Source organism: Rhipicephalus microplus, chromosome 10 (assembly GCF_043290135.1).
Source record: "Rhipicephalus microplus isolate Deutch F79 chromosome 10, USDA_Rmic, whole genome shotgun sequence".
Taxonomy (NCBI): Eukaryota; Metazoa; Arthropoda; class Arachnida; order Ixodida; family Ixodidae; genus Rhipicephalus; species Rhipicephalus microplus.
In genome coordinates, this window is record NC_134709.1 from 92,766,880 (window position 1) to 92,793,296 (window position 26,417).

General features: G+C 45.8%; 1 protein-coding gene across 1 annotated transcript in view; it reads right to left on the bottom strand.

Moving 5' to 3' along the window:
- The window catches only part of LOC142774480 (uncharacterized), a 47,410-nt gene that overhangs the window by 11,665 nt on the left and 9,328 nt on the right, over positions 1-26,417 (bottom strand). The window contains exons 2-3 of the mRNA XM_075874821.1: positions 19,795-19,958; positions 3,712-3,791 (exon numbers count right to left, since the gene is read on the bottom strand). Of these exons, the coding sequence (XP_075730936.1) occupies positions 3,712-3,791; positions 19,795-19,958 (244 nt within the window). The remainder of the gene's footprint in view (positions 1-3,711; positions 3,792-19,794; positions 19,959-26,417) is intronic.

Sequence of the window (26,417 nt, forward strand, 5' to 3'; positions counted from 1 at the left end):
GTGGGGTGCTCTTATCCTTAGTGTCATTTGTATGAATGAAAAGTTGGCTGACTTCATCTCTAGTTCAGCCACATCCATCCCCATCACACGCACAGTTGACTTGGAACGTATGATTTATCGGACGATGTTATTGGTCTGATTTGTATACAGAGCATGACAGCGACAACAAAATGACGCCTATACTGACCCAAACTTTTTACCTTCAGCCGCTGAAATACCTGTCCACCTAAAGTGTCCATATATTTGCTATCGCTGCACAAGATAGTAAAAAAAAGTCGCAGAAAGTTATTTGGGTGTACAGAAGAAAAATGTGTTTTCGAATTTTTTATATATAACTTGATTACAATGGTAGAACTTAAAATATGAAGTAGTTCTTTGAAGTACGCAATGAGGACAACGTATTCTATCACGTTCGACTCTTGGAGTTGAAGCTTAAGGGTCCACCAATTTTTCGCATTGGAGAGTCATCATAGCCTGTTTGACTGATAGTCATCGTCGCCTTCGTATGTGTGCGTATGGGCACTTTATCACAAGGTCCGTGCTCTCATTCACTCTCAAGTTCGCGGCCAGAACAATGTTATGAAAGCCGAAACATCATAATTGGTGAAGGTGGATTTACAATACCGGTCCTCTAATCGACCCGTCTACTCGCTGGAGCTCCTTTGGGGACGGCGCTAGCACTCTATGTCATCCAATATATCCTAGGACGAGTAGGCGAAAGCAGCGCGTACCATGCCGATCGCCTCACGGTCAGCTTCGCCTCTTGATGTCATTATCCAACAGCATGACCCCCCCACTCTTCGCCGGTGTCTGCGAAAAAGATGCGGAGGACTGGCTTGACAACCACCAGCGAGTAAGAGCTACTAATCTGAGGGTTTATCATTACAAGCTCTGTCACCTAACCATCATTCGCACAGGGGTAGCCGTGACATGTTTCTTTAACCATGACATTGAGCTCACCGACTTACCTGGCTTCAAGTAGCAGCGTTGCCAAGTATTTCGCGCACCTTATATACAATCTGCTCTGCCGAGGAGGACCCTCGGTGCTCTCACACAACATCCTGGCGAAAAGTCCACATCGTCCATTGAGGATTTTCTTTCGCTTCCAGGGTGTGATGTTATTGGTGCCCAAGACAGCGAAACTACGCCACATTCTAAATGGCATCAGTACAAGTGACTCCAGTGCCCTCACTGTTCATAATGCTTTTATTATCGCTCACATCGCCACCAAGTGTAAGCGCTTTAATGACCTTTTCTTCTTCGCCTACAACCGAGTACTGGTGAACAACGTTCTGCGACGGACCGGAACCTACCTGACTTGATTGGGGAGACTGCACGGGAGAAACTGCAGTCAATGGGCGTCTCGGCACCTTTTCATTTTTCGCACATCCTTCAGGCATGGCCTGGTGAGATATAATGTTGGAAGCACTAACACTGTTGGAAACAATACGGGGCGCACACAGTAGATGACAAAACGTTTTCTTTTTATGGTGGTTTCTACGTGCATGCGCTCATGAGCTACCTTAGGGTATAAATTTCATGTACTTATTTCAATAAACTGAGTTGTGATTTGGCGCCTAGTTCTATTCTTGGCTTTTGTTTTACCGTGAACTGTGTGCACGCCAGAATCTTTTAAAGAATGTCCTCACAACCAACTCGCCCAACTTTGTATACTATTACAGGAACTAACATCCTTGACCACCCTAACGCACGTACAGCCACCAGACCGGACGGCCACTGCATTTCTGAGTTCTCTGTATTTTTCAGACAATACGTCCGTTCTATTAGCCTGCATTCCTCAAGAAATAAGGAGTTGGAAGACAGCACCCGTCTTGTCTATGAGCTTCTTCGTAGTTCTGTGTGAGTGTGATTTTGGTTCATGACGATTGAATCCATATATACAGCAACTACAGGGTTTCTCGTTCGCTTTCATTCAAGTGCCAGCCTAAATATTCTAAACATCATTGAAATAATTTGAGCGCCAATCTTTTTAATTCATTTGCAAAACATTAATTCCCAGCACCAACACATTTAATCCAAGCGCCAGCTCAGTTGGACCACATGCCAGTGAGTATCATTTAAGTGCGAACGGCTTAAATTAAGGTGCCAGTCAGTTTATTTCATGCACCAGAAACACATGGTCTGCCACTTCATACAGTCAAATTGTCAGAATAATGCAAACATGGAGGAACAGGAAGAAATTTTTGCCCACCTAAACATGCCACCGCTTATGAAATGAGGTGCAATGCTATATACCCCAAACGTTCTAGTTTCATAGGTTGAAATTAAAAAAAACGGTGTGTATTGATTGAATTTACGAGTACTAAATGTATTTGCTCATAGAGTTCATGATAGTCTATGCTTTACTGCTACTGCATTATTCCGACTATTCCGGCATACCCCATCGTACATGCAAAGACTCATGTCGTCTGCTCAGCAGACGGCATTTGGCATTCGCTGAGGTGGCCGAGGCGTTCGTAGTCGTCTGCTCAGCCGGGTTAGAACGATGGGAAGTGACGAATGATATTCATTCGTTCTTTGAATCTGAAAGAACCATTTGAAATTTATTTATAAACTTGCATTTATTTGGGTTCACGTGGAAATAAGTTTTTTATGAAATCATTGGAGGAGATACTGCTGTTTTCATGTACAAGATGGCGTTAGCGTTGCTGAAGCGTGTTTGCTTGATACACGTGTTTCATCGGATACACACAATTTTGTTTGAATAAAAAGATAACTGCTAATATGAAAGTAAACTGACTTCCGTGCTCCACATCAGTATATAAAGCTTACGTCGTATGTGCACTGCAGGACAAAAACCTTTTCGAATTATCTCTAAATCGCGCTGCTGTGTGACGGCCTCCTAATTTCTTGATCATGGACCTGCTTTTGACCCATCACTGCGTGCGGCCAGGTTTCCCATATCTTGGTATGCATTCCACCACTCCGATAACCATGCTCCGTCCTTCGCACTTCATGACCTGTCCCGGACATGTCCTGCACAGGTCCGGACATAACCTGTCCCGGACCTATTCCGGACAAATCTGCGTATAAGCTTTGGCAACGAACACAGAGTATTCGTAAACATGTTTCTGCTTTTTCTTTCGTTGCCAATAAAATGAATGCACCGTGGGCTAAGCCCACATCTACAAACTTGCACATGGCAAAGTGCAGCCATCGCTCATGCGAACAATGGCAGTAATTTTTTTGCAAATAGTAGCGGCCAATCGGAGAGTACAAGTAATATTATTGTGTTCTACTTTGCAATTATCATGTTATATAATGTAGGAGGTACATTTCATTAGTGCTGTCGTGTTTACGCCCCGTATTGAGCATTTTGTGCAGGAATAAACTGACTGGCACTTAAATTAAAGCTGTTGCCTTAGGAGTAAACTTGGTAGCACTTGGAATAAACTCACTGGCAAGTGGCCTAAATGAGTTGACGCTTAGTTTAATATGTTGGCGCTTCGGTGAAATGTTTGTCACATGGAATAAATAGCATGGCGCTCAGATAATTTATTGAGTGCAGATTATTTAAGCTGGCACATGATATAAGGTGATCAGGAAAACCTGTAGTCGAACAGCTCGCACTACTGGAACGAAGCTCGCAAAGAGAAACGGAGAAAAGTGCGTAAACTGACGAAACATTTCCAGCCTTTTGTAACGTAATCGCAATTATGCACCCAACAAAGTGCTCTGTTTCTTTCCTACCTTTCTCCCAGTGGGCTCTGATGTTCAGTGCTGGAGCACCTTCTGAGGATTCTAACTTCGCATGTTTATGTGTCTTCGCTCTGAAAATGGAATATACAGATTTCACTTATGATTTAGAACAACTAAGGATTTACACACGCAAAACGATTCGAGCTTACTAAAACATCAAATTACTGCTAAGGTCAAGTAGTTTTAGTAGCGTTGCTTGTTAAGGCACAGATGAACTCCTGACGATTCGTCAGCCAGACATTTTAGCCCAGCTACAAGAGTGAAGCCTGACAACAGGGAGAGCGTGCGTAAGCTTCAGTTCGAAAGAAAGAATCTAGCGTAGCGAATTCAGCACAGTTTATAAAATGCATCGACGTAGAGAGGATGAGGCAGAGTGGACAGAAGAAAAGCAAAATTTTGGCTATTGTGGGAAAGGAAGAAGCGGTGTAAAGAGGAGGGTCACGAGACAATCTTCCTGCATACAGTGGTGGTCTCGTATTAGTTCTGGAACTAATCCGCCAAGGCGAACCTCGTGTCAGTATTTCTGCAATTAACTGAGGCTTGGTTGTTTTAAGGCAGTTGAAGGTGTACATGGTTTTATTTACTTCAGCACTACTTACTGGGTGACAGGGGTGGTAAGTTATGGAGCACTTGTAGAGTATACACAAAAATAAGGTTTTAACACTGTGTAATCTTTATATTCGAATCATGAATCAAGATAACAAGGAACGAAAATGAGTCTGTGAGGGCTCGACATTCTTGAAAAGTGAACATCTCTTGTTTGTGCAACTGATAAACAACGGAAATTTATAAACTCTACTCACTAACGCAATTCGCAAGGAACAAAGCGGATTATGTGAAGATGCCCACGGACAGCCCCAGTCATGTCATTCGTGATAACCACATGTCCATGTAAAGCCCGCATCAGTCTCAATTGGCACACCGTACGTAAGAAAGAATACCTTGTGTAGCGAAAAAAAAGAAACTATTTAAGATTTCCCGTATAAACAGATGTGGTCAACCCAGCCTATCATGCTTCACTCTGTTAAACAGGTTAGTTTGACTGCATCTCACCCTGATCGAGTCCCAGACGAACACTGCAAAGATGCGATGGAGCTTCTGTGTGTTTGCCCTTGAACAATGCAATACTTGCATCACGTACGAAAGTTTTAAGGCAAAGAAAATACTACAGAATGTCCCCCATGAAAACACTGACAGATGATTACCGTTGCATCTCTTGGCTTTCGTCCGAATTTCTTTCGCTTGTTCTTGCCAGTAGTTCTCAATATCTTTATAATATTTCAGTAGCACCACATGCAACTTGACAGGTATGGTCACCCACTTAACATAGGCAAAATAGTCTGGTCTTGACGACCACTCTCCATGCCAGAAGCGCAGACACTTTCCCCAGTTTACTACACTGCTAGTTGCATTGCCGAACCTTTTATATACAGTGATTGGTAGTGGTAACGCTATTTTGATCAGTACAACAAACAAGCACATCGTCGGCATACGCCAGAATTCTATCTTTGGATTTCTGTAATCTAAAGCCATGAATGCTTCTGTTTTGAGTTATTCCTAAACGCAATAATTCAACATATAAACTGAACAGTAGGGAATTAAGCGGGCTGCCCTAATGGACAAAACGCTTTATGTTAATTGTATCTCCTAGCGTCTTGTTTTTTTATTTATTTTATTTACCAATACTGTCAATCCCGTCAGGTATTTCACAGGAGTGGGTTGGAAAGTGTCAACAAACATTCTATATTTACATACTTATACAAATGTATGGGTACAAGAAACATGGTATAAAATGATAACAATTAGGGACCTACATTATTAACGAGGCACATGTCTCAGTCACATGTGCACACACTGAAAAAAAAACACGGAAAAGAAAGAAAAAAATAAGCATGCAACATACAAAGTCAGTACCGACTTCCATCTTTTTAAACCAAAAATGTACTGGCAGCAAGGACAATGATCAGTACAATCCTGATAGCGTCGCTATCATGTAGCTGATAGAACGGCTTGGCCGGCAAGTTCGTAAAATTTGTTGACAGTGGGCTGAACAACCACGGTCTCGGGTAAAGCATTCTACTCTCGCACTGCCCGCGGAAAAAACGAAGAGCTAAAAGTATTGTTGGTGTATAAATATTCTTGCATTGTAAGGTGATGCTTGTGACGGGTTTTTCTAGAAGTGTTGAAAAAAATGTAGGTGTTCGAATCTACTTTAAGTTTGTTGTGTAGGATTAGGTACATAAATTTGAGTCGGGATAGCATCACACGACTGGCTAGCGTGTGAAGGCCAATATCTGTCAGCATTTGCGTAGGCGAGTCGGTGCGCCTATATCTGTTACAGATAAAACGCGCGGCTTTGCGCTGGATGGCCTCAATAGTGGCTATGTGTTTTTGGGTAGATGGGAACCATGCCACGCTCGCATATTCTAAGGTAGGGCGTATAATCGTCGCATAGGCCAAGAGCTTGGCTTCTCTTGTCGAGTATCGCAAGGCCTGCTTTAAAAACGTTAGCTTCCGCATCGCCTTGCTAGTCACGTGATCTACATGCGCCGACCATCTGAGGTCTGACGATATGACGACGCCCAAGTACTTGTATTGAGTGACTGTTTTAAGGTTGATGCTATCATAGCCAAACGGGAAAGTAAGTTTGGATTTCTTTTTTTTACAGTCATTGCAAATATTTTATCGAAGTTGATGACCATTTGCCAACTCTCGCACCGTTGTGCAAACAAGGCGAAATCATTGTTCAAACTTATTTGATCTTGCTGGCTTTGTATTCCTTTACGACCCGTCTGATTTTCGCATTTCTCGTCGTAATTCTGCACGACCCGTCTGATTACCAGACGGGTCGTGCAGTTACAGTATGCCATAGATACCCCATCTCTGATTACAAAACCAACGTTGACATGGTCAAGATTGGCAAGCCGAAGGTTGTGGGAAACACAATCAAAAGATTTCTCAAGATCAGTCTGTAGAATGGCTACTCCTCCTCGATTGGCATCGCAGCACTCGATTACGTAGCGCATCTTGTGTATATTGGTCACAATGAAGCGTCCCATTATCCCGCTTGTCTGGTGGGGCCCTACCGAATCTTTGATGACCCCTTGAAGTCGCCGAGCTAGTACTTTCATTAAAATTCTGTGATTACAATTAATGACATGGGTCTATACGAAGAAACTAATTTTAACTTCTCTGGGTGCTCTGTCTAAGGTATCAAAACTGTATGTGCTTCACTAAAGGACCTAGGGAGGCCATCAAGTTTATTAGCCTGATTGAAGACACCTGCGAGTACTTTGGAGAATTCATTTTTAAACTCCGTATAAAACGAAGCACAAAGGCCGTCTGGCCCGGGTTATTCAGCAGGATTCATTTTATCTGTAGACCTTTCTACATCCGTTGGCGTTAGAGAGAGCTGGAAAGCTGATTTGGTGTCACCAGACAACTTCGGCACTCGGCTAAGGAACTCTTACCTAAGTGCCTCGGCATCAATGGGCGTGGCAGCGAAGATTGCTTCATAGGGTTTGCCAAATTCTCGTTCTATGCGCTTATTGTCTGGAACTTCGATACCGTTTACATTGATGACATATATATAATTTCATCTGGCATGACTCTTCTATAATACAAGCGCTTGCTTTGTCTGGCGATCATCCACAGTCATTGATGCTGCTCTGGCTCGCGCTAGAGCTCCGCGATAGCGTTTGTCCTCATATACCCCTATCCTCTGTTTGATACTCCGAAAGTCGTCAGCATATACTCCAGTTTTTTTTATATTCAAGAGCTCTTAGCCTCTCAAGTGTCTGCCTAAGCTCTTTCTCCTTCTTTTCAGATTGAAAAGATAAAACGCTAGATCTCTTTATTACTTTCATTTTGTTTTGCTGCTTGAATAGCTCCCATTCTTCTCCTATTTTTTTCATACACTACATGTTAGCATCATTATGTCTTTTATAACTGGTGCGCTAAATGACACATCACATAAGATGTTATAGTTCATTTTCGACTGTTCCCAAGAAATGGCGTTTCTTTCTTTTTTTAGCCAGATATTGCATTTTACAAGACAGTTATCAGAAAAGGAAACAGGGACAACGTTTTAACTACTACATCGGGCTATTGCATCCGCAGTAAGGTAAAGTTCATCCAATCGGGCATTACTTGTGCTCTGAAAGTGGGTATACTTCACATATCGGGAGCGATACAGACACTCCGCTACATCTACTAATTCGTATTCAATAATCACCTGAGCCAAGCCATCGCTGCTTTTGTCTTTAACGTTGTGACTGCTTGATCTATCACTTTCATTCAGGACACAGTTGAAATCCACCACCAATAAGAGTTTCCTACAAGTGCACATGTGTTGTCGTAAATTGGAAAAAAATTTCGCTCTTTTCTTGCCAATAGCTGGAGCGTAAACACAAATTATGCACCCTTCAGTGTCCCAACAAACACTATCAATAAACAATATCACACCATAGTACTCGGCCTGACTAGCACGAAGAGACACTATTATGACCAATCATGGAAGTTTTCTAACAAAAAGAACACATCCCCCAGATATACCTATGGCATGTTTCAAACTCGCCAAATACCTTGATGTAAACTTAATCATCATGCTCCCAGTCTTCTCTTCTCCTTCAACTTTCGTCTCATGCGGTGCAAGTACATCCAGATTTTATTTCAACAGCAATCGATACACTTGGCTTTGCTTCTTCTTTGAAGCTGATGCTCTATCAGAGTGGTGAAGCTAAATGATACTTGAGGCTCTATTTCAACCATAAGGAGGAGTTAGGTCTGTAGCATGGCACTTACCTTGCACGTCTAGTGCTATGCCGGACGCCTGCGGGACCGGCCGACCGCTTGGTTTCACTGCACAGTGGAATCGATTTGTTCACAGCTTTCTTGTCCACGGTGCCACCACCTCTTGCTTCAATGCTGGTGGGTCTGCCAGTCGGCGTCTTAGCCGGTGGTTCTCCCACGCTAATGCGCTTTTCTTGTCTCCTTCTTCGCAGGATTTTCCAATGGTCCCTTATTGGCTCGAACGGCACCGCTAAACCCAGAGATGCAGCTGGCATTGCGCGTGTATCCGTTCATCTTCATGTCAAAACTGCCGCTGTGAGAGGCACAATCGACTACTTGACCTTTTTCCGATGCAGGGGCAGACGCTCCGGTGACTTCCCAACTTGCGTATGACACTGAATTGTCAGCTGCTTCGGTCGATACAGCTGTAGAACCTGGTAGTGTGTCCACAGGTGCCAGTGTATATTCGTCTACTGATGTTGCATATTCGAAGTTCAAATTCGCTGCGAATTTATCTGCGCAACCTAAAGCCACGACCTCCACTTTCGTCACGTTCATAATGTATTCTGTCGCGTCTGCGACCTCCGTTGACGCGGTCACTGAGGCGTACGAGCAGACGCGTTCTGCATCCCCGTGCCCGAAACGCCGGCGTCGTGAGCACCGTGGCACCTAACACTCGCAACGCACATATCCTGCTCCGCTACAACGTAGGCGTGGTATAGGCCGACCAGGGGCAAACACTAGGGCTAATTCACCGGTGACTCATATCTGATGAGGCAGGTCCTCATCTTTCATGCCGCTTTTCAGCTTAATAAAAACAATGCGTGTAGTCAAATTCTTGTCACTTACTCCTTCTACACGCCATATTTGCCGGGTCATGGCTGTGCTTCTCCAAACACCGCTAATGCCTTGTGGACCTCTTTGTCCGCAATGCCGTGTACAACCAGTGGAGCCACAGCCTCATATGATGCTCCTGAAGGTCGATAACGAGGCAGTGGCGTCCCTTCGCCTGGCGTTCTTTCTGCTCAGTCAACCCCTTCGTCGCTTCTTTGCTATTAAATCTGACGGCCCACACATGTTTGACCTGGTAGGCGCCCATTGTTAATACGTGGGGAATCAGTCGTTCCTTGTCCAGGACTTTCCGAAAATCTTCGACCTTGAAAGGCCTTACTTCATTATCGCCGTGCAAAAACACCGTGTTGAAAATAACATGTCCTGTTGGCGAATTTGGCAAGAGGATCTCAATATCCTTGTCACTTTCGTGTGTAATCCTATTTCCGCTGCTACCAAGAACAGCCTTTGCTGCTCCACGGGAGACCATGATTCTTGCGTCCTACGCGCGCGAGTGCGGGCGAAAAAATGAGCCACCGAAAGGTACCTCCATCGATGTTCAAACGGCCAGAAACTACCACTTACCGCTGCTGGCGAGCATCTCGGGAGAGGGGGGGGGGAGGATTATCGTATTTTCAGCATTGTCAGCAACATTGCGCAGTGAGCGCGCGGTGATTCTCATCTGTCATGCGTACTTTGGCCCACTTAGAGAATAAGGGTGTGTACGCTCAATCGCACGCCCTATTCTTTCGGTGGGGAGGGTCGTACGTATTGACTAGCCATTGGGTTTTGCCGGAAAGATTCTGTTGTAGTTACCGGGTGCACAAAGGTAACTGCAGTCGTTGCACAGCCTCTGCTAGCGAAAAGGGCGCGCTTTTCAGACACAGCGAAGTAACCACCGAGACGCTTATTTGCATTCATCTGTTCCTGTGAGTGCACTTCATGCGTCATTTGTGCGTGAAAAACGCGAGGCATGTCTCGATCTGCTTGTTATTCTTCCAATTTGTTCCAAGGTCCAATTTACCTTCCAATTTGTTGTTATTGCGTTCATTGCTTCGCCTTTGTGGCAAAGCTGTGACTTTTTAGGGGCGAAACTTTTTATAGCGGAACCCGTTCAGCCCTCGTAGCCGTTGTAGTAGTGTGTAACAAGTATAACATATTGACCTCCAAGGCGGTGCTGGTGAGAGATTTCTTCTGTGCGTTGTTGAAAAGTAAAAGGTAGTACTCAATGTACATGCCAATGGTTGCAAAGGATGAATGAGAGACAGGAGAATTGGGCTTTTAGTTAACGCGCACGCTGCAAAATTTTATTGTTCAACAAGGTACAGAAGTCAAGAAAGGGTTGCTAGGTTATACTCGCTAGGCGTAACCTCCTAGGTTTTAAAAAGGTTTAGCGAGCGTTGGGTCGCAGTGCCATGAATACAATTAAATAGTATATATTATGAACTCAGTGGCGTTAAACGTGGGAAGTAGACACAAAGGGCAAGCTGTAAGAAAGTGTGCGTGTGCCTCCTCTCGTTCAATTCTTCGAATGTCCGCTGGATGGCGGTGCCTCTATATGGGGAATAAATGATAAAAAGACTCGAGATGGTGGCACTTGGAGAGTTGAATTGGTGGCCGAACGGACACACAGACAGATGCATCGGCGGACGCACGGATGGCGGCACGGACAGATGGATGCATGGAAGGACGCAGGAGCGGGTGCATGGATGAAAGCAAGGACGGACGCACAGATGAACGTGCGGACGCACGAACAGACGCACGCACGGGCGGGTGGATAGACGCACGGGTGGCCACATAGACGCACGCATGGATGCAAGGAAGCAAGAACGAATGAACGGACGCTTGCTTCGCCCCACTATCCATCGTTCACTCCGTGGATATGCTGCCGTTTTTTTTCGCAGACGCCGCCTGAAGGCTGCTTTTTTATCCGCTAGGCTATGTATTCTGGCGCTGCAGTTAGACTGGAAAACTCGACTGAACACAGACGCTTGAAGAGGAGGACACAGCTCGGCTGTTGAGCGCGTGCAGCACTGACATCAAATTTACTCGTGCCAAGATTTTAGCGTCAACGAGTAGATATAGTCGCCGTAGCAGTGCTTCGTGACCTAAAACGCGACTTAGGGATGAACAACACGATTACTTTTATAGATTTGTATTACTGGTATCTATTACCAATCAAAACGGCCAGCAATTTTCTTATTTTTAGCGCTGGCAGCACTACCAGTGGCACGACCTCGCGGTGACCTCAAGATCGCACCTCAGCTGACCACTTCTTCATGGAAAAGAGTGACGTCAAGCTCGTTGCTCCGCAATTATTTCGTCTGCTAGGCAGACGCATTCTGTCATGCCTTGTCCACTGCATTGCCGTAGTCGCTGTACAAAGTGTCGACTCGGGTTGAATACGATAGTCTGAAGGTTGGAATCTCCGTGATTCAAGACGTCGCAAATTATTTTTGCTCCGATCGACTCTTTGCAGAACAGCGCTTCCAAAGTGGACGCCGTTCAAAGCAGCACTGAGGAGGTACCCGAGTATGCCATGTTCGCTCGTGTGTCTGTGTTAGCTATATTGGTGTGTTTTGGCGTGGACGGCTTTCGGGTATAGACAGAGGGGTCGATGGAATTGCTACAGGGATTGAGCACCGTCGGACAAATATATTACATTCCCTCCTTGGTGGGTTCTTCTTTGAGCCTTCAGGTAGCCCCACCTATCCAGCCTCTTGCGGTTGTGGCTGCAGTAACCCGATATTACGTGGATGAAGAAGTCTATAGACTAACTAAATTTCAAGCATACCTGCTCGTTACTTGCTAGCGATAGTATCGACGCTGCTCCACTTTGATAGCTTGAGGTCTTGTTTGCGTGCAACATATACGTGACATAAAATCTTTGATAGCTTGAGGTCTTGTTGGCGTGTAGCATATACATGACATGAAAAGACACCCTCAGTGCGCTTTTTCCGTGCTTCGAACGAAACGACTGCAACTCACAACGATTCCCCGACATGCTGGCCGACAAGCACACGTTGAATCATTCCCTTTTCTTTCGCCTTCTGTTCAGAGGTTGTTTGTATCTTGGAAATTTTATGAAATCATTCAAATTGGCGCGACGAAGCTCATACGTGATGATCGACTGCGTTTCCAGGCTTTGGCGCTAGTCCGTGCCACCATAAATCAACTCGGATCATAGACGTCATCGCTACTAGCGCATCGTGACTCAGGATTGTATGTGTGGAATGTGTCACATCAAACACGTACCACTAGTGTCGATGTCGCAGGGCATTCTATACTCATTAAACTATCGTACGCTGTTTGCCGTCAAAAAATAACTTCCACGCGACAGATCCGATTCAAATTTGGACAAGACTACCTTCACACCGAGCAATCGCAGGAAGACCATATCTCCAATCTGAAATTTGATGTCAGTGCTGCTTCAAGGTTGGCGCGAACCTGCGACTATACTCGGCAACAACTTTTCTTGGCATTAGAGCGACGGCTACAGAGGCAAATTTTGGGCATCTTACCACCAGTGAAGGCAGTTTCACACAGCGTCCGTATTTTCACCGTGAAATGTAGAAGTTCCCTTTTATTTTCTACGTGGAGTTTTTTGAGACAGGACACAGATCCTAGCATTGAGAGATTGTATTCAATTTATTCGTTGTTGCTTTGCATTTTTCAACACTAGAGAAAGCCCCGCCATTTTTGTGCACCTCACAAGCTAAGCGGCGTTACTGCCAACATAGCGGTGTTTTCTTCCACATGAAACGCTGATGGTGTGCCTCCAACCCTTTCTATAGCGTTACAAGACGCGCACCAAACTGCATGTGCTACATGTGCTACATGTGCTACATGTGCTACATGTGCTACATGTGCTACATGTGCTACATGTGCTACATGTAGGGCTACATTTGCGAACGCTCTGCCTCTGTAGCTTTCCCATCAATGCCAAGTAAATTGATTGATTGATTGAAAACTTTATTGGAATATTTACAATGTGCTCTTGTTTGTTAGCTTCAGCACCATGAAAAAAAACTCGGGTGACCTCATATTGGTCAGCTTGTTACTGCAGCGCAGGGGATGGCAATCGTGCGCAAGGCAGCACACCACAGGTTCAGCCTGGCTCTGATGAGTGGGTCTTCAAGTATCCAGTTAGTAGTCCCTTCCATGTCTTGCTGTAGCTGAGGCAGGGTACTTTGGGCTTTTTCATAAAAGCAGCTCGGCTTGATTTGTGAACGGGGCATTCCCAGAGGATATGCTCCGTCGTTGCTGGCTCGTGGCAGTAGTCACAGTTGGGGTCGGAATACTTAGTGCCAAGTAAAGTTGTCGCTGAGCATTAATCCCAAGAACAAACACTGGCGTCGCTGCAGTCACGGCGAAGTGACGTCACGGCACGGGCACGCCTGCTCCGCAACCGACGCATGCCGAAAGTCGCCTCTTTCCGAACCCGCGGTGTACGCGCTCTTCAGCGATACGGTTGTGATCTCGATTCTGAGTAGTCTATTAGTAAAGCTACTGAGTAAAGGTATTTGTGCTGCTAAAAGTCAAGTAATCTGCATAGGGTGTGGATATGGGTCCACTTTGAAAATGAAGATGCATGACAGCGAGACATTACTGGTCTTCGCAAATGCACGTACTTGACGAAATCAATGCTAAGAAAATATTAGTGCTAAATGCGTTTTTCTTCATTACCACCATGCATATACTATGCGATTAAACATTTGTGTCGAAGTATTACAAATAAATTTAGCCCCGCCGCGGTGGTCTAGTGTCTATTGTACTCGGCTGCTAGCCACTCAAATGATCGCCCACTCAAATGATTGCGTCACCAACCAGGTGGTGAAAACCCTTCACAGTTTCAAGCAACCTGACGCATAAATGCCTTCTTGAGAGACTTCTTCGAGATGCAAGTGTCGAAATTCACAATAAACCACCCGGACCTTTTCGATAATATCTGTACTCGAGGTGGCCAAGAGTAGCTTCCATCTGATGCATTTGTGGCCGTTCGCATAGAGACAGGCACGTCGAAGAGTTGCCCGCACGTGAACGTCCACTGGCTCAAAATCCCCCAGACGAAATTCCTCTGAAGCAGTGCCTTTTGCAACCGCCGCCACATCATAAATGCGTCAGTATCCTTACCGCTGAAGGATCTGTGTCATAGCAACGTCTTACCGTATCTTTTGCCATATTATGCAGCGTTATAGCTATACTCCATAAACAACCGTTTTTTTTCGGACATCTTGCCAATTCCGATCAGTGCACGCTAACGGCAGTACCTCCGAATGTATTATCGCTGCTTGGACAGTGTCTGCGCTCTTTTTCTGCTGATCTGAAGATACCGCATCCGCCGTGCGTTGAGAAATAAATACTTTCGATTTACAACCAGGCATGTGATGCCTGTTATCTACAATTCGCCATTGACACTGCTCTCACTATCTATCAGCCACACATTCAAAGTTTCTCGGACCACGTGTATTCTGAGTTTGTACATATACTGCACCCTAATCATGACATGTTTTGCCAGCACAGTTTGAACCTCAAGCTGCTTTAGTTCAACTTGAAGCAAAAGTCTTTCTATTTCTTCGGCACGCCTTTTTTTTCATTTGCGTCTCGCTGTTTTGCTTTTGCTGTTCGCTTTTCTGAGATTCGTAAAACTCAGTACCTGCTAATCCTGAGGCAAGTAATGTCTGAATGATGTGTAACTTTTGTACGGCGTTCCCGACGTTCGCTCCTAATTGCGCGCATAGCGATAACAAATCAGGCTTGCTCAGCAAGTTGATATCAATGACCACAAGTACAGTCGTGGAACTTTTCTCCCTATTCATTATCCGTCAGCATCTGTAAGGTCTGCCAGACAGACAAAGCTACGCCTACACACATGTCCTGGGAATCCGAGGCCAAAGAAAAGCTTATTACTCTCAATGTCCTTTCGGTGAGGTGAGAAGCAGCTCTGCCAAACTCCAAGCTCACCGACCACCTCAGGGCAGTCTAGCAGGCCCGTGAAGTGGCGGAGAGAAAGGACCTTAACCTTCCGACATGGGAGACCTTGGCCCGGGCCATGAATTTGCCAGACAATAAATAAAGTTTTTTTACCACGACCCCCAACATCACCAAGTGCAATTCCACGAAGGAGCTGAGTATTGATAAAGAAAACCTACCAGCTTCAAACTTCAAAGCTATTCTGAACGTCTAGCAAATCTCAAAGCGGAAAAATGTGACAGTCACGTCACTGCAGTTATGGGTTCCATTGCGTTTTGCACGTTCCAGTTGACACACGTTTCAAGGTTCACTGCTATCCCACCTCGGCCACCAGTATTTACCAAGCGGCCCCATGGGTCTCTTGTGTAGCTCATCGCGTGGGCCGACGCCGGGCAGAAAATATCCAGGGAATGGCAAGGCAAAACACAGCCAGAAGGGAACAAAGCCTGTATACTGTAAGGATGAGAGCGCTGCTCGAGCGCGGCAGTGCTGGAGAGGCTAAACTGCGCAGCAGACGAAGACGAAGGCCGATATTAGAACAAGCGGTCAACGATCAGGCGTTGCGTATGTCTCTCGCATTACAATGGCGCAGTCGTCATGAACAAAGCCACCTGTGCTTCAGCATTTTCGGCATTGTGGGCCTGCTATTCCAGGAACGCCATCCACGCTTCCTAGGCCATAGCAATCACAAGCTTGCTGCCGCAGAAAGCCCAGTTCGGGGGCGGCGTGCAGGCTTCCTAGGTGCCCACTGAGCTGCTGGCGCTACAAGCACCATTCGGGGAAGGCAGCCAGGCCTCCTCGGCGGCTCAACGGTATTATTCCAACGCTTTCACTCAATGGGTTGACCCTGGTTTGGTGATCCTGGACATCGCCGCGCTGATTGCTGCGGCAACACTATATTGTTAGGCCACCGCCAGGGGTTCGCCAGGTGGCTCGTTCGACGACTCTGCGAAGATCATACGTGAAACTGCACGCTTGTCCCAACAGCAACATAGCTTGGTGCCTCCAAAAGGCGGGATGTCAACCAACACTGAAAGTATCGGGACCCATGTATACTCTGTGGCCATCGCTCCTGCTTTTTAAGCTTTTTGCTCGTCTTACTCGCTGACATCATGCAAGCGACTTTCTTGCTTGCTCAGGAGCTGAACCATTATGCTTTGCGAACAACCGGATCCTTGTATTCCACATTACCATCAGTGGTTACATCAGAACTAGCGCAGATCCGAGGATTTAAGGAGGATGCCGTTCGGTTGGGTCGAAACGGTAAACGCTCTCGGTAGCCGCAACGCCTGCCCAGAACATTGTAAATTGCACGTGGCCATCAACCGCCTTCGAGGTGCTCCCAAAGCCTGGCAGAACAATGAAGGTGTGCAACAACAATCATGGCCTCAGTAATATTCTAGGCTGACTGTAGTTTTTCGACCACTTCCTCATGCCAGTGCTGCCCCCAACGCCAACTTGCTCACACCGTTGATGAGCAAGGAAAGCCGCAGAACGTAGACGTGGCTCCTCGACACTGTGCCGCCCTCAGTTTAACCTGGCCAGTATCAAGGAGGAAGCTCCAGAGGCTTTCCACCTCGAGGCTGCAGCTGTGCACTGCAGTTTACTACTCGAGCAATTACACGTCGTCGATACTTGAAGTAAGCTCACTGCGGCCAGAGGCCGCTACCAAAGACAGACCTCGTGAAGGGCGTTGCTCCAACAATACAGCCGCAGACATTAATCTTGACTGTCCTGCACTGCCCATAGAAAACGCGCCCACTTTTGGACAGCGAGCTGATGTGGACCAACAGCTCGAACGTTCTTCGGAGCCCTCCAGCCCTGTGACAGAAAGCTTCTCCACTGGCCTACAAATGACGTCAAACACAGCTGCGACACTCCACTGCTGCTCTAAGTACCCACGGCAGTACCCGACGCCATTACGTCAGTGGAAGCGGCTGCGACGTTTCTCCATACGGCTCAATTAATGAAGCCAGTCACATCATCATCTTTATTAAGACAAGTGGAGACACCAGCATCGCCTAAGCTTGATACCGCCTATAGTGATGGCGCTGGTAGAGCCCAAGGTTCCATCTGCTTCTCTCACTAACCCTGTTCATGAGGAGAAACTTGGTGCTCAAGGTAAAAACAACAAATAATATGACAACAGCTTCACAGAACGTCCCGCTGCAGATGCGAAGGCCGGCTGTGAATTATATCCTCTGCCAAACGTCGCACAAGTTGCGTGCACACTCTCGACACCAGCTAAGACACCCAGTGCGCCCTTTGGGTCACTGTTTCAGGAACTCTCCTCCCCTGACGTTTTACGTCTGCCGCTAATTTCACGGCCCGTCCGAAGCCCGCTGTCAGGTGCATGCTTAGCAGCTGCCCACAAAGAGTCTCTGCATGGCTCAGACCAACCACAACGATGTAGCCAGTCTCGACCTCCTGATAGGCTTGTGGCAGACTCCGGCAGCCACTTGCAGCGAGGTGAGGCCGACCTTCAAGATGTAGTCAGTATCGACCTCCACATCTATTTCTGGCAGATACCCGGACCAAATCGCCGCATGGGCGAGACCTGCGGCCAGAACGGGGCTGTAAGTTCCGGCCACTGCGTCCTTCGCACTTATTTAAGGGACATCATGGCGTTTAAAACAGCGACCTCCCAGGCACAGGGTGTACCGCCCACCAGGAACGTTTCGTCACAGTCATGGCTGAGTGTGAAGATGAGACCACCGCTGGAGCTCGGGTGCGCTAGTGAAGCTAGACTGTGAAGCAGGGGAAGATAAAGGCAGATAATAAAAGAACCGACCAACGATCAGGCGTTGTGCCTACAACATATGTACAAAGTGTGAACAAATAAACAGCGGACGCCAGGCCCACTAGCCTTTTATAGGCACCGAGATGCTCGAAGAGGAGGGTGTACCACTGCCGTTGAGATGCGTTCAGCGTCTCTCTGAAACGTCTCTAGTGTTTCTTGGAAAAAGGCCAGCATGAAGGCGAGAGCTCAGGCACCCGGCAATGCAGTTTACGAGATCTGATGGTAGCGCCAGAACACACAGCCTAGCGGGTAGGCGCCGCACAACCGAGTCTCGCAATGCACAGCCTAGCGAGTAGACGCAGCAAAACTGAACTTGCACGTGCATATCATTTTCTTTTTTAGTTGTGAGAAAGCGGTCACGGCTGATTATGTAGGCGCCCAGGAGGCATTCTTCGCAAATGTGCCAAAAAGGGCGCGGACTCTTCAGCGTGTCACTGTGTCCACCAAGCGTTCCATTTTTTTAGTATCCTTGGCCGCCGGTACCAATGATGCTGAGGTGGCCCGAGGAGCTTCGTTGCGCCCTCTGGGGAACTGTCGCGTGCCTATAGCACGACGCGAAACACATTCTACACGTTACTTCAGGCCAGTCGTGCGGCAGATTTCAGGAAGTCTGGCTCCGAGCACTGCCTCTGGGAGCCTTTAAGCCGGCGGGCCGCAGCAAGCATGTAACAACAGTAAAATAAACGAGAAACAAGTAAATACATGTGTTCACCAACTGTTAAGGAACTCTTTTTTTAGTATTGTGGGGCCTAGGTGTATTAGACTATATCTAGCGTATATCAATTGTCAAAGGAGCGATTGCACAGTCACCGAAGAAATTGTGGTTTTCAGCGAAACATAGGAGCGCAACGTTTATTCTGCCTGTACACACATAAAACTCGACAACGACAAGGATATTGCATCACACTGAGTTCACTAGAAGTCGCCGCCAATAAGCTCCGCTCACTGCCGGCAATCGTCATGTCGCCATGGCGCGTGTGAAGTCATTGTATCCTTGGAGTGTAAGCCTTGGAGTTTGCCACTTCAGTTTCAGACACCTCATCATCTTTCAGTTCTCAATACCAAGTTGAAGATAGCCAAAATGTCGCCGTGGTACGCGCACTGGACCACGAAACAAAATCGGTGGGCAAAACACAGACGCTCGCACAGCCAAGTGGCTTCTTCCATCACGGGTCGCGAGAGCACCAGTGTGGTCAGACACTCGTGCTGCTCGCAACTTTACAAAAATATTGGTTACGGAATAACTACTCGACAAAATGCGCTGATATTTCAGGGGCAATGTGGTTTCAGCACACGAAGAGACACGAAGGGACACCGGCCAAGAGCTTGTCGTGTGTTTGTGTCTCTTAGTGTGCTAAAACAATGGTTATACCATGTACGTCAACCAACCAGTCAAAGTGTCGATTCTGTCGCGCTGTTGTTTCGCAAGCTTGTTTGTGAACACGCAAAGATCAAACCACATGACAGAGTATATGAATAGAAATTAGGCGTCATGGCCTTGTTAAGTGTATTGTTTTCAAAACTGAATCTGACCCCAGGTTTTAGGCATCATGTTTGTTCTAATGACGTAAATCGAGCGTGGCATAACGTTCCAGTGTCGCCAGCATTTAAAAAATTCCGACTGAATTTATAAGCTGTGCTGCATCATTTTGATTTCATTAATGCTGCATGCCACTTACATTACTCCTCTGCTCGAGCGACCTGCTCTCGGCTTCCTTCGCTCCCAGTAAAAGAAGTCGTAATCAGTGCTGTTAAGCCCGTTGTTCACCCAGTAGACGCAGTCCCGCCATGGATCTTCGTATGTGCGCATCGTCAACCAGATTTTTTCTCGAGTGCTCATCACCTGTATGTGCAGAAAAAGCAAAAATTCATGAGCGCACATAAGAAAGAAGCAACTGGTGTAGTGGGATCAGAAAATGTGGGACGTTGTGGCAGTTGCGTGAGCGTCTTTTTGGTTTTGGCGGCTCTTTATAGGAATTGTGATATTCCAAATTACCTGATACAGTACAAAAATATTGACGGTGCCCCGAATTATCAGTTTATAGTCATTAGAGACGTATTAGGCAACATACTTTAGCATTATCAAGAATATTGGACAAGGCACTCAACTATTTTTTACTATACTTTATACTAAGATGGTGGTTCCGCACCTAAGGTTGACGTAATTTTAATGAATCAACCTCCCATGAATAATAGTGGGCTAAATGAACACGGGTATTTACTCTCTTAGTGGAAATTGATAGCATAAAGAGTTCTAGTGCCGATAGCTCTCCTAACGTTTTTTAATACATAAATGCAGAGTGGCCACCTAAACACCTTAACGTGATAAAGCAGACTTCATATGCTTCCCGTTGCTTTCATTGCCTTAGAAAAGGGCGAAAATTGTGCCTCTTTCTATTAATAAGTGTACTAATACTATTTCTATTAATAAGTGTACTATTAAGGTGTATTATTAAGTGTCAATAAGTGTACTGTTAGTAACTAGAGTTATTTTCTTAATTAGTATATGTTCCCAATTGCTTGAAAACATTGCAAAAAGCAGTTCTTGCTAAGCCTGCATCATTTCAATATCTTCTAATGCTGTCAGCATGGTTTTCACTAGCAAAACTCGACAGTAACTCAGTTGGTTGAGTTAACACATGATCTTTAAAGTGCCTCAAACGAAGACAAATGAAAGTAGACATAATATTCCTTGACTTTGCCAAAGCTTTTGATATAGTTTTCCACCCAGAACTGCTTCTCCAGATCGATAAAATTGAAAAAACCAGTTGGTTACTAAATCGTTTTTCATTGTTCAACTAAAAAAAAAGAACAGGATGTTTCGCTTGCACACTTTGTTGTTATCCTTCAAAGGTGCTATCGGGAGGTAGTGTGTCAGCTACGCTGCTTTTCGAGTTTTCAATAACGATATGCCCTACAATATTACAGCACCTAGACAATTGTGAGCACATGCTTGTGTCCTGTATAATAAATATTCGGCAGAACCAACGTACCTTAGGTATCGCTGTTACGCCAAGCATGTAAGCATGTGAATGGAGGGTGAATGTGTTCAACGCTTTAGCTAGATGGTATCAAGCGGCGCTAAATATATGTTCAAATTGCGCACACACCTACGCTTAACAGTTGCGTAAGATTTATATTAGCAGTAGTTTACAGTTGCGCAATGCTGTCAACAGCATTGTGGATATTAGCAACACCCGAAGCAGTAAGCTGCTATGAAGCGCTGGTGTTTGCGCTGGTCCGTGCGAGGATGGTAACCTTTAAAGCCCTAAGCGCATGCACGCGATTTCCTAGCGCCAGTGACAAACTTGCATATTCGCAGCGTTGCGTCGCGACGGCTGCTACCGCATGTGGCAGACAAAGTGTCATTGTTGCTTGAATGAAAACTATCACGTGCATACCCATCAAGTGCGAATAGAATTCTTAAAATTCGTCAATGACAACAGGCAAAATTTATTACTGTTTCGTGTGACATAAGGAAACCACAAAAGCTTTTCACGACCTTCTATTTTTCGCAATCTTTGGTTTAACCACGGCTGGCTGTTCTGAAGCGTACGCTATGACAGCTACAATGCACTTCGCCCCGCCGCGGTGGTCTAGTGGCTAAGGTACTCGGCTGCTGACCCGCAGGTCGCGGGTTCAAATCCCGGCTGCGGCGGCTGCATTTCCGATAGAGGCGGAAATGTCGAGGCCCGTGTGCTCAGATTTGGGTGCACGTTAAAGAACCCCAGGTGGTCAAAATTTCCGGAGCCCTCCACTACGGCGTCTCTCATAATCATATGGTAGTTTTGGGACGTTAAACACCACAAATCAATCAATCAATGCACTTCGCTCGACAAATTTGTATGGTGGCAAGCGACCAAATTGCCGCTTACTACTATGCGTCAAGACATCAAAACAAACCTTCGGTAACGTGATTTAAAACGAAATACCGTTGCTCTCTCACTCTCCGCGTGCAATGAGAACGCAAAAAAGGTAGTCGATACCTTGCGCTCTACGAAGTAAGCGTGGATAACAAGCATCGAGAGCGAATTGCAACCGAAGTGGGGACGAAGGGCGCAGCCATGTTGCCAGAAATGACACGCTGGCTTCCTGGCGACAAGCGGTCTTGGCTGTGTTCCAATTCTTATACAATACCTAGACAGTCTACGTAGACTGCTTAGAATTCAGCACTGAGCTCATGCTTTTTGGGAACCGGAACACGTCTGGACGACTGGATGGATGGATGGATGGATATGGCTGTACCCTTTATATCGCGCGGTGCCTAGCGCCACCAAGCCGTAATACTTGATGAACCAAAACTAGATTTATTTTTTCCCCTTAAATAACGAGGTTGAGGATTCATACTTTGCAGTGAAGGGTTCGATTTTCACTCATGCCATGACTTTAACCACCAATCAGATAACCTCCTTCTACCTAATTCTACCCGCTTGAAGACTATTTTACCCTCACTGTCCCTAAACCCCAGTGCTTTTACGCGACAATGCGCCACCTTGCGTCGAGAAAGGAAAGCAAAAAAAACAAAACAAACGTGACAGTTATTTATTTATTTATTTGCAGAATACTGTCAATCCCCTATGGGGATTATAACAGGGTTGAGCATCACTGTCACAACTTCTGACGTTTGAAACAAGAAAAAACGGAATAATAAAGAACACATAATCACTGAACACAGCAGTACGGCATAAAACAATCATACATAGTTATTTGAACGATAACCAAGTACGAAGTGCACCAATGATGCACCAACAAAAAACTGGAGTCAAGATTGAACGAAGCACAGAAAGAAGAAAGCGCAGATCGAGTATTGTTATCAAGGAACCCTAATAAACAATAAATACATGCAGACAAGTGTTTTATTATGACAATTGGAAACAGAAAGGACTGCGCGAAAAAAACAGGTGATCACTGTACATGCTAAGTAGGGTAGAATAGATCAATGCCTTTAATTAGTTCCATAAAGTTTTCTTATGTTGGCTGCTGTGTAAAGAATAGATTCAGTGTGTTCCATTCTCGAATTACGCGCGAGAAGAACGAATAGGAAAAAGTATTATTACTAAAGTGATATTCTTCGAGATCCTATGCATGGCTTCGCCTCGTCGGTCTTGTATCTCGAAAACTCAAGTCAAGATCTGGGTTTCTGCGGAATGATCTGTGTAGAAGTAGATAAAGAAATTTGAGCCGGAAACCTTTGCACGACTTTCAAGGGTGGCTAGACCAGCGCGATGTAGTAGAGCAGTGGGTGAGTCGTTGCGCCCGCATCTGTTGAAGATAAAGCGCACTGCTTTCCGCCGAACCCTTTCCAGTATAGCGATATTATTCACAGTGTGAGTGAACCACACAATATTAGCATATTCTAAGCCTGGGCAGAAAAATGTGACGTAAGCAAGAAGCTTCGTTTCATGTGTGGCGAATGACAGGGCCCGTTTAATAAAAAATAATTTGCTCATCGCTTTTTTGGACACTTGACGCACGTGCTCTGTCCAACTAAGGTCAGATGAAATTGTGATACCAAGGTGATTGTACTGGTCAACCCTTCGTATTGGCACAATATTAAAATGGTATTAAAAATTAAGGTAAACACCTTGTTGGTAATAGACAATAATACAGTTTTGTCAATGTTTATAGTCATTTGCCAATCAGCGCACCACTGAGCTATTTTGTTTATTGAATTACTCAACTTCACCTGATCATCACGATGATCAGGTGAGTTGAAAATTATAGCTGGCTCATTTCGTGTTAAAATATGAAAAAATGGAACGTTACTCATATTGAGCTTCTGGGAAAGCGTCAGCTTGTGTGCAGACTACCATTACGGCGAGATCCGATCTATCTGAGCGATTCGTTGAGCCGCCATCTTGTTTAAACAACAAAGTACCCTGCATCGTATTTGTCCACGATGCGGTCTTCTCGGAGCTGTCTCTTTTGCCGGATACGTAAAAATTCGAATGGTACTTTAGATATCCGCCATTCATTTAGGTGTCTATTTAGCCGTCCACGGTGAGTATTACACCCGTTTTCTAGCTTTCCAGAAGCCCACGACGAGACAAGGGGCGGTGAAGGATGGCCCTCCGCAAAGAAAAATTTTGTCGCTCGTCGCTGTCGTTTCTCGCTGTCGCGAGGGAATCGCGTGCATGCGGTTATGGCTCTACACTTCTACACAAATCAACTTCGCGGATGGTGCATTCTAACCCCGCAGCGTGCGCCCTATTAGCCTCTGGCCAGACTCCAGCCTTATTCGCCAACAGTATCACCAACACATTCTTTCCTGCGTTATATATGGCTCAAAATTTATTCGCGGCTCAGAACTGCCTGCCAGCGTATGCAAGTATGCTTCCCAAGCTTACGAATGTAGAGGAAATACAGGCTGATTTCACTATGACCGAATTCTCGTCAGCATTAGACATATCAAAACCGAGCAAAGCACCGAGACTAGATGGCATACCTTATGAACTTTACAAAAACACAGAAGGCAGGGTTCTACTTGTCCTGTTAGAGGTCATAAACAATGGTTGGGCTACTGAAACTATTACTGACTCTTGGCTGCATGCAGAAATGGTTGCCATTCCTAAAGCTGGAAAACCTACACGAAATATCCCACAGATGCGTCCGATAGCTCCCACGTCAACAATGAGCAGACTGACAAAACGTATGCTCGCGACACGCATTACGTGGTGGCTCGACAGATACTCCTGGTATCATCCTGGCCAAATGGGTCCCTTTCGCATCTGGGCACTGAGGATGACCTTGCCTACCTCTCATCTATGGTTCTCGTTGAAGGTCGATTTCGACGCATGCGCACCATTCTGTCTATGGACATCTGTATAGCGTATGATAATATGAGTCATGATGCTATTGTGGAAATTCTCCACTAGGTGAAGTTTCTCAGTAAAGCGTGCGTGTTCGTTAAAGCCTTTCTTCACGATCGCATCTTCTTTAATCGCCTAGCTAGTCAGCAAGTTGGAAAGTTTGTTTCAAATTGAGCTGTCCCAAAAGAATCCGTGCTCACACCGGTTCTTTTTAACGTAGCCCTCCTCCGACTGGCATGGGAGCTGGCGGTAATACACTACGCAAAATATCTAATGCATGCAAACTACATTTCTCTTTGGACAGTGCACCCAGAAATCCGCTGTCAAGAACAATCATTGCAAGAGGAACTCGACCTAATCCACAACTGCTGGACCCAGATTGGTTTGAATTTTTCAAAGAGAAAACAATGTTCATGTCGGTATCGAACACGTATGGACGTCGTAAACCGGAAGTCGGGCCTCTGCAGTTAATTTTGAATCAGCAGCCACAACTCGAAGCCTCAGATCTCCGCGTGCTTGGCCTGAAAATTCAAGCCACCAGATCAGCAGGACCTTGGGTCAAGCGTGCGAAGCAGCAGGCATTAGAAACAATACATCTCATGCGAAAAATAGCTAAGAAATCTGGTAGTGCAACTTCCAACATGGCTCGCCTCATTGTCCGTGCGATATTCCAGCCAAGGCTCGTTAACTGTTCTCAGTTTTATCACCTCACGCTGGCAGAGTAGGCACGTCTAGAGGTGATCTACAACGATGCAATGCGCGCTATAACTAGAATGCCAGGCATCACTCCGATAACAGTACTTCAACAAGAGTCTCAAATAAACACAATTGATGAGTGACAATTGATGAAACACAACACAATTGATGAGGATCTCACATCAGCGTCGCTGTGCGCGCAACCTAAAGCCATCAACGTTCTGTTCGGCTGCTGCATATGCGTAGTACATAGGCAAGGAAGTTCTCCACACACCTTCAGAGACGACCACTATTGCCCCATTAAAGAAAGTGCTACTGACTGAAAAAAAAAAACCCTGGTCGCCTTTACAGCACAATTCCACGCCAGGCTAGCACCCAAGTATCCCGCCTGCTTTGTACAGATAACCTATATGCTGCTGCTGTCGTCGCTTATACGGATGCCAGTGTGAGTGGCACCACTATTCGTTCCGCGCTTGTGTGTTCATTATTACCTGAGGCTGGCCAGACTTGCTGATATTTTGCGGATCCTGCACCACCGGCTTACCTTGCTGAGCTTGCCCCCATACGTGAAGGGCTAGCAGTGCTGCTACCTTTTCCATAACCAGGCAAATGCTCCCAGCTCATCATTCGTACGAACTCGACGCAAGCTAGTGACGATATCCGACGAGTACATCACTCTACGTCCTTCTCGAATACTATTCGTGTTCTTGCTGCATCCGCATCTGTGCGAATATGTGTTCAGTGCATTCCAAGGGCTGTTTTGACATATTTGTAAAGGCTGATTTGGCAACCCACCT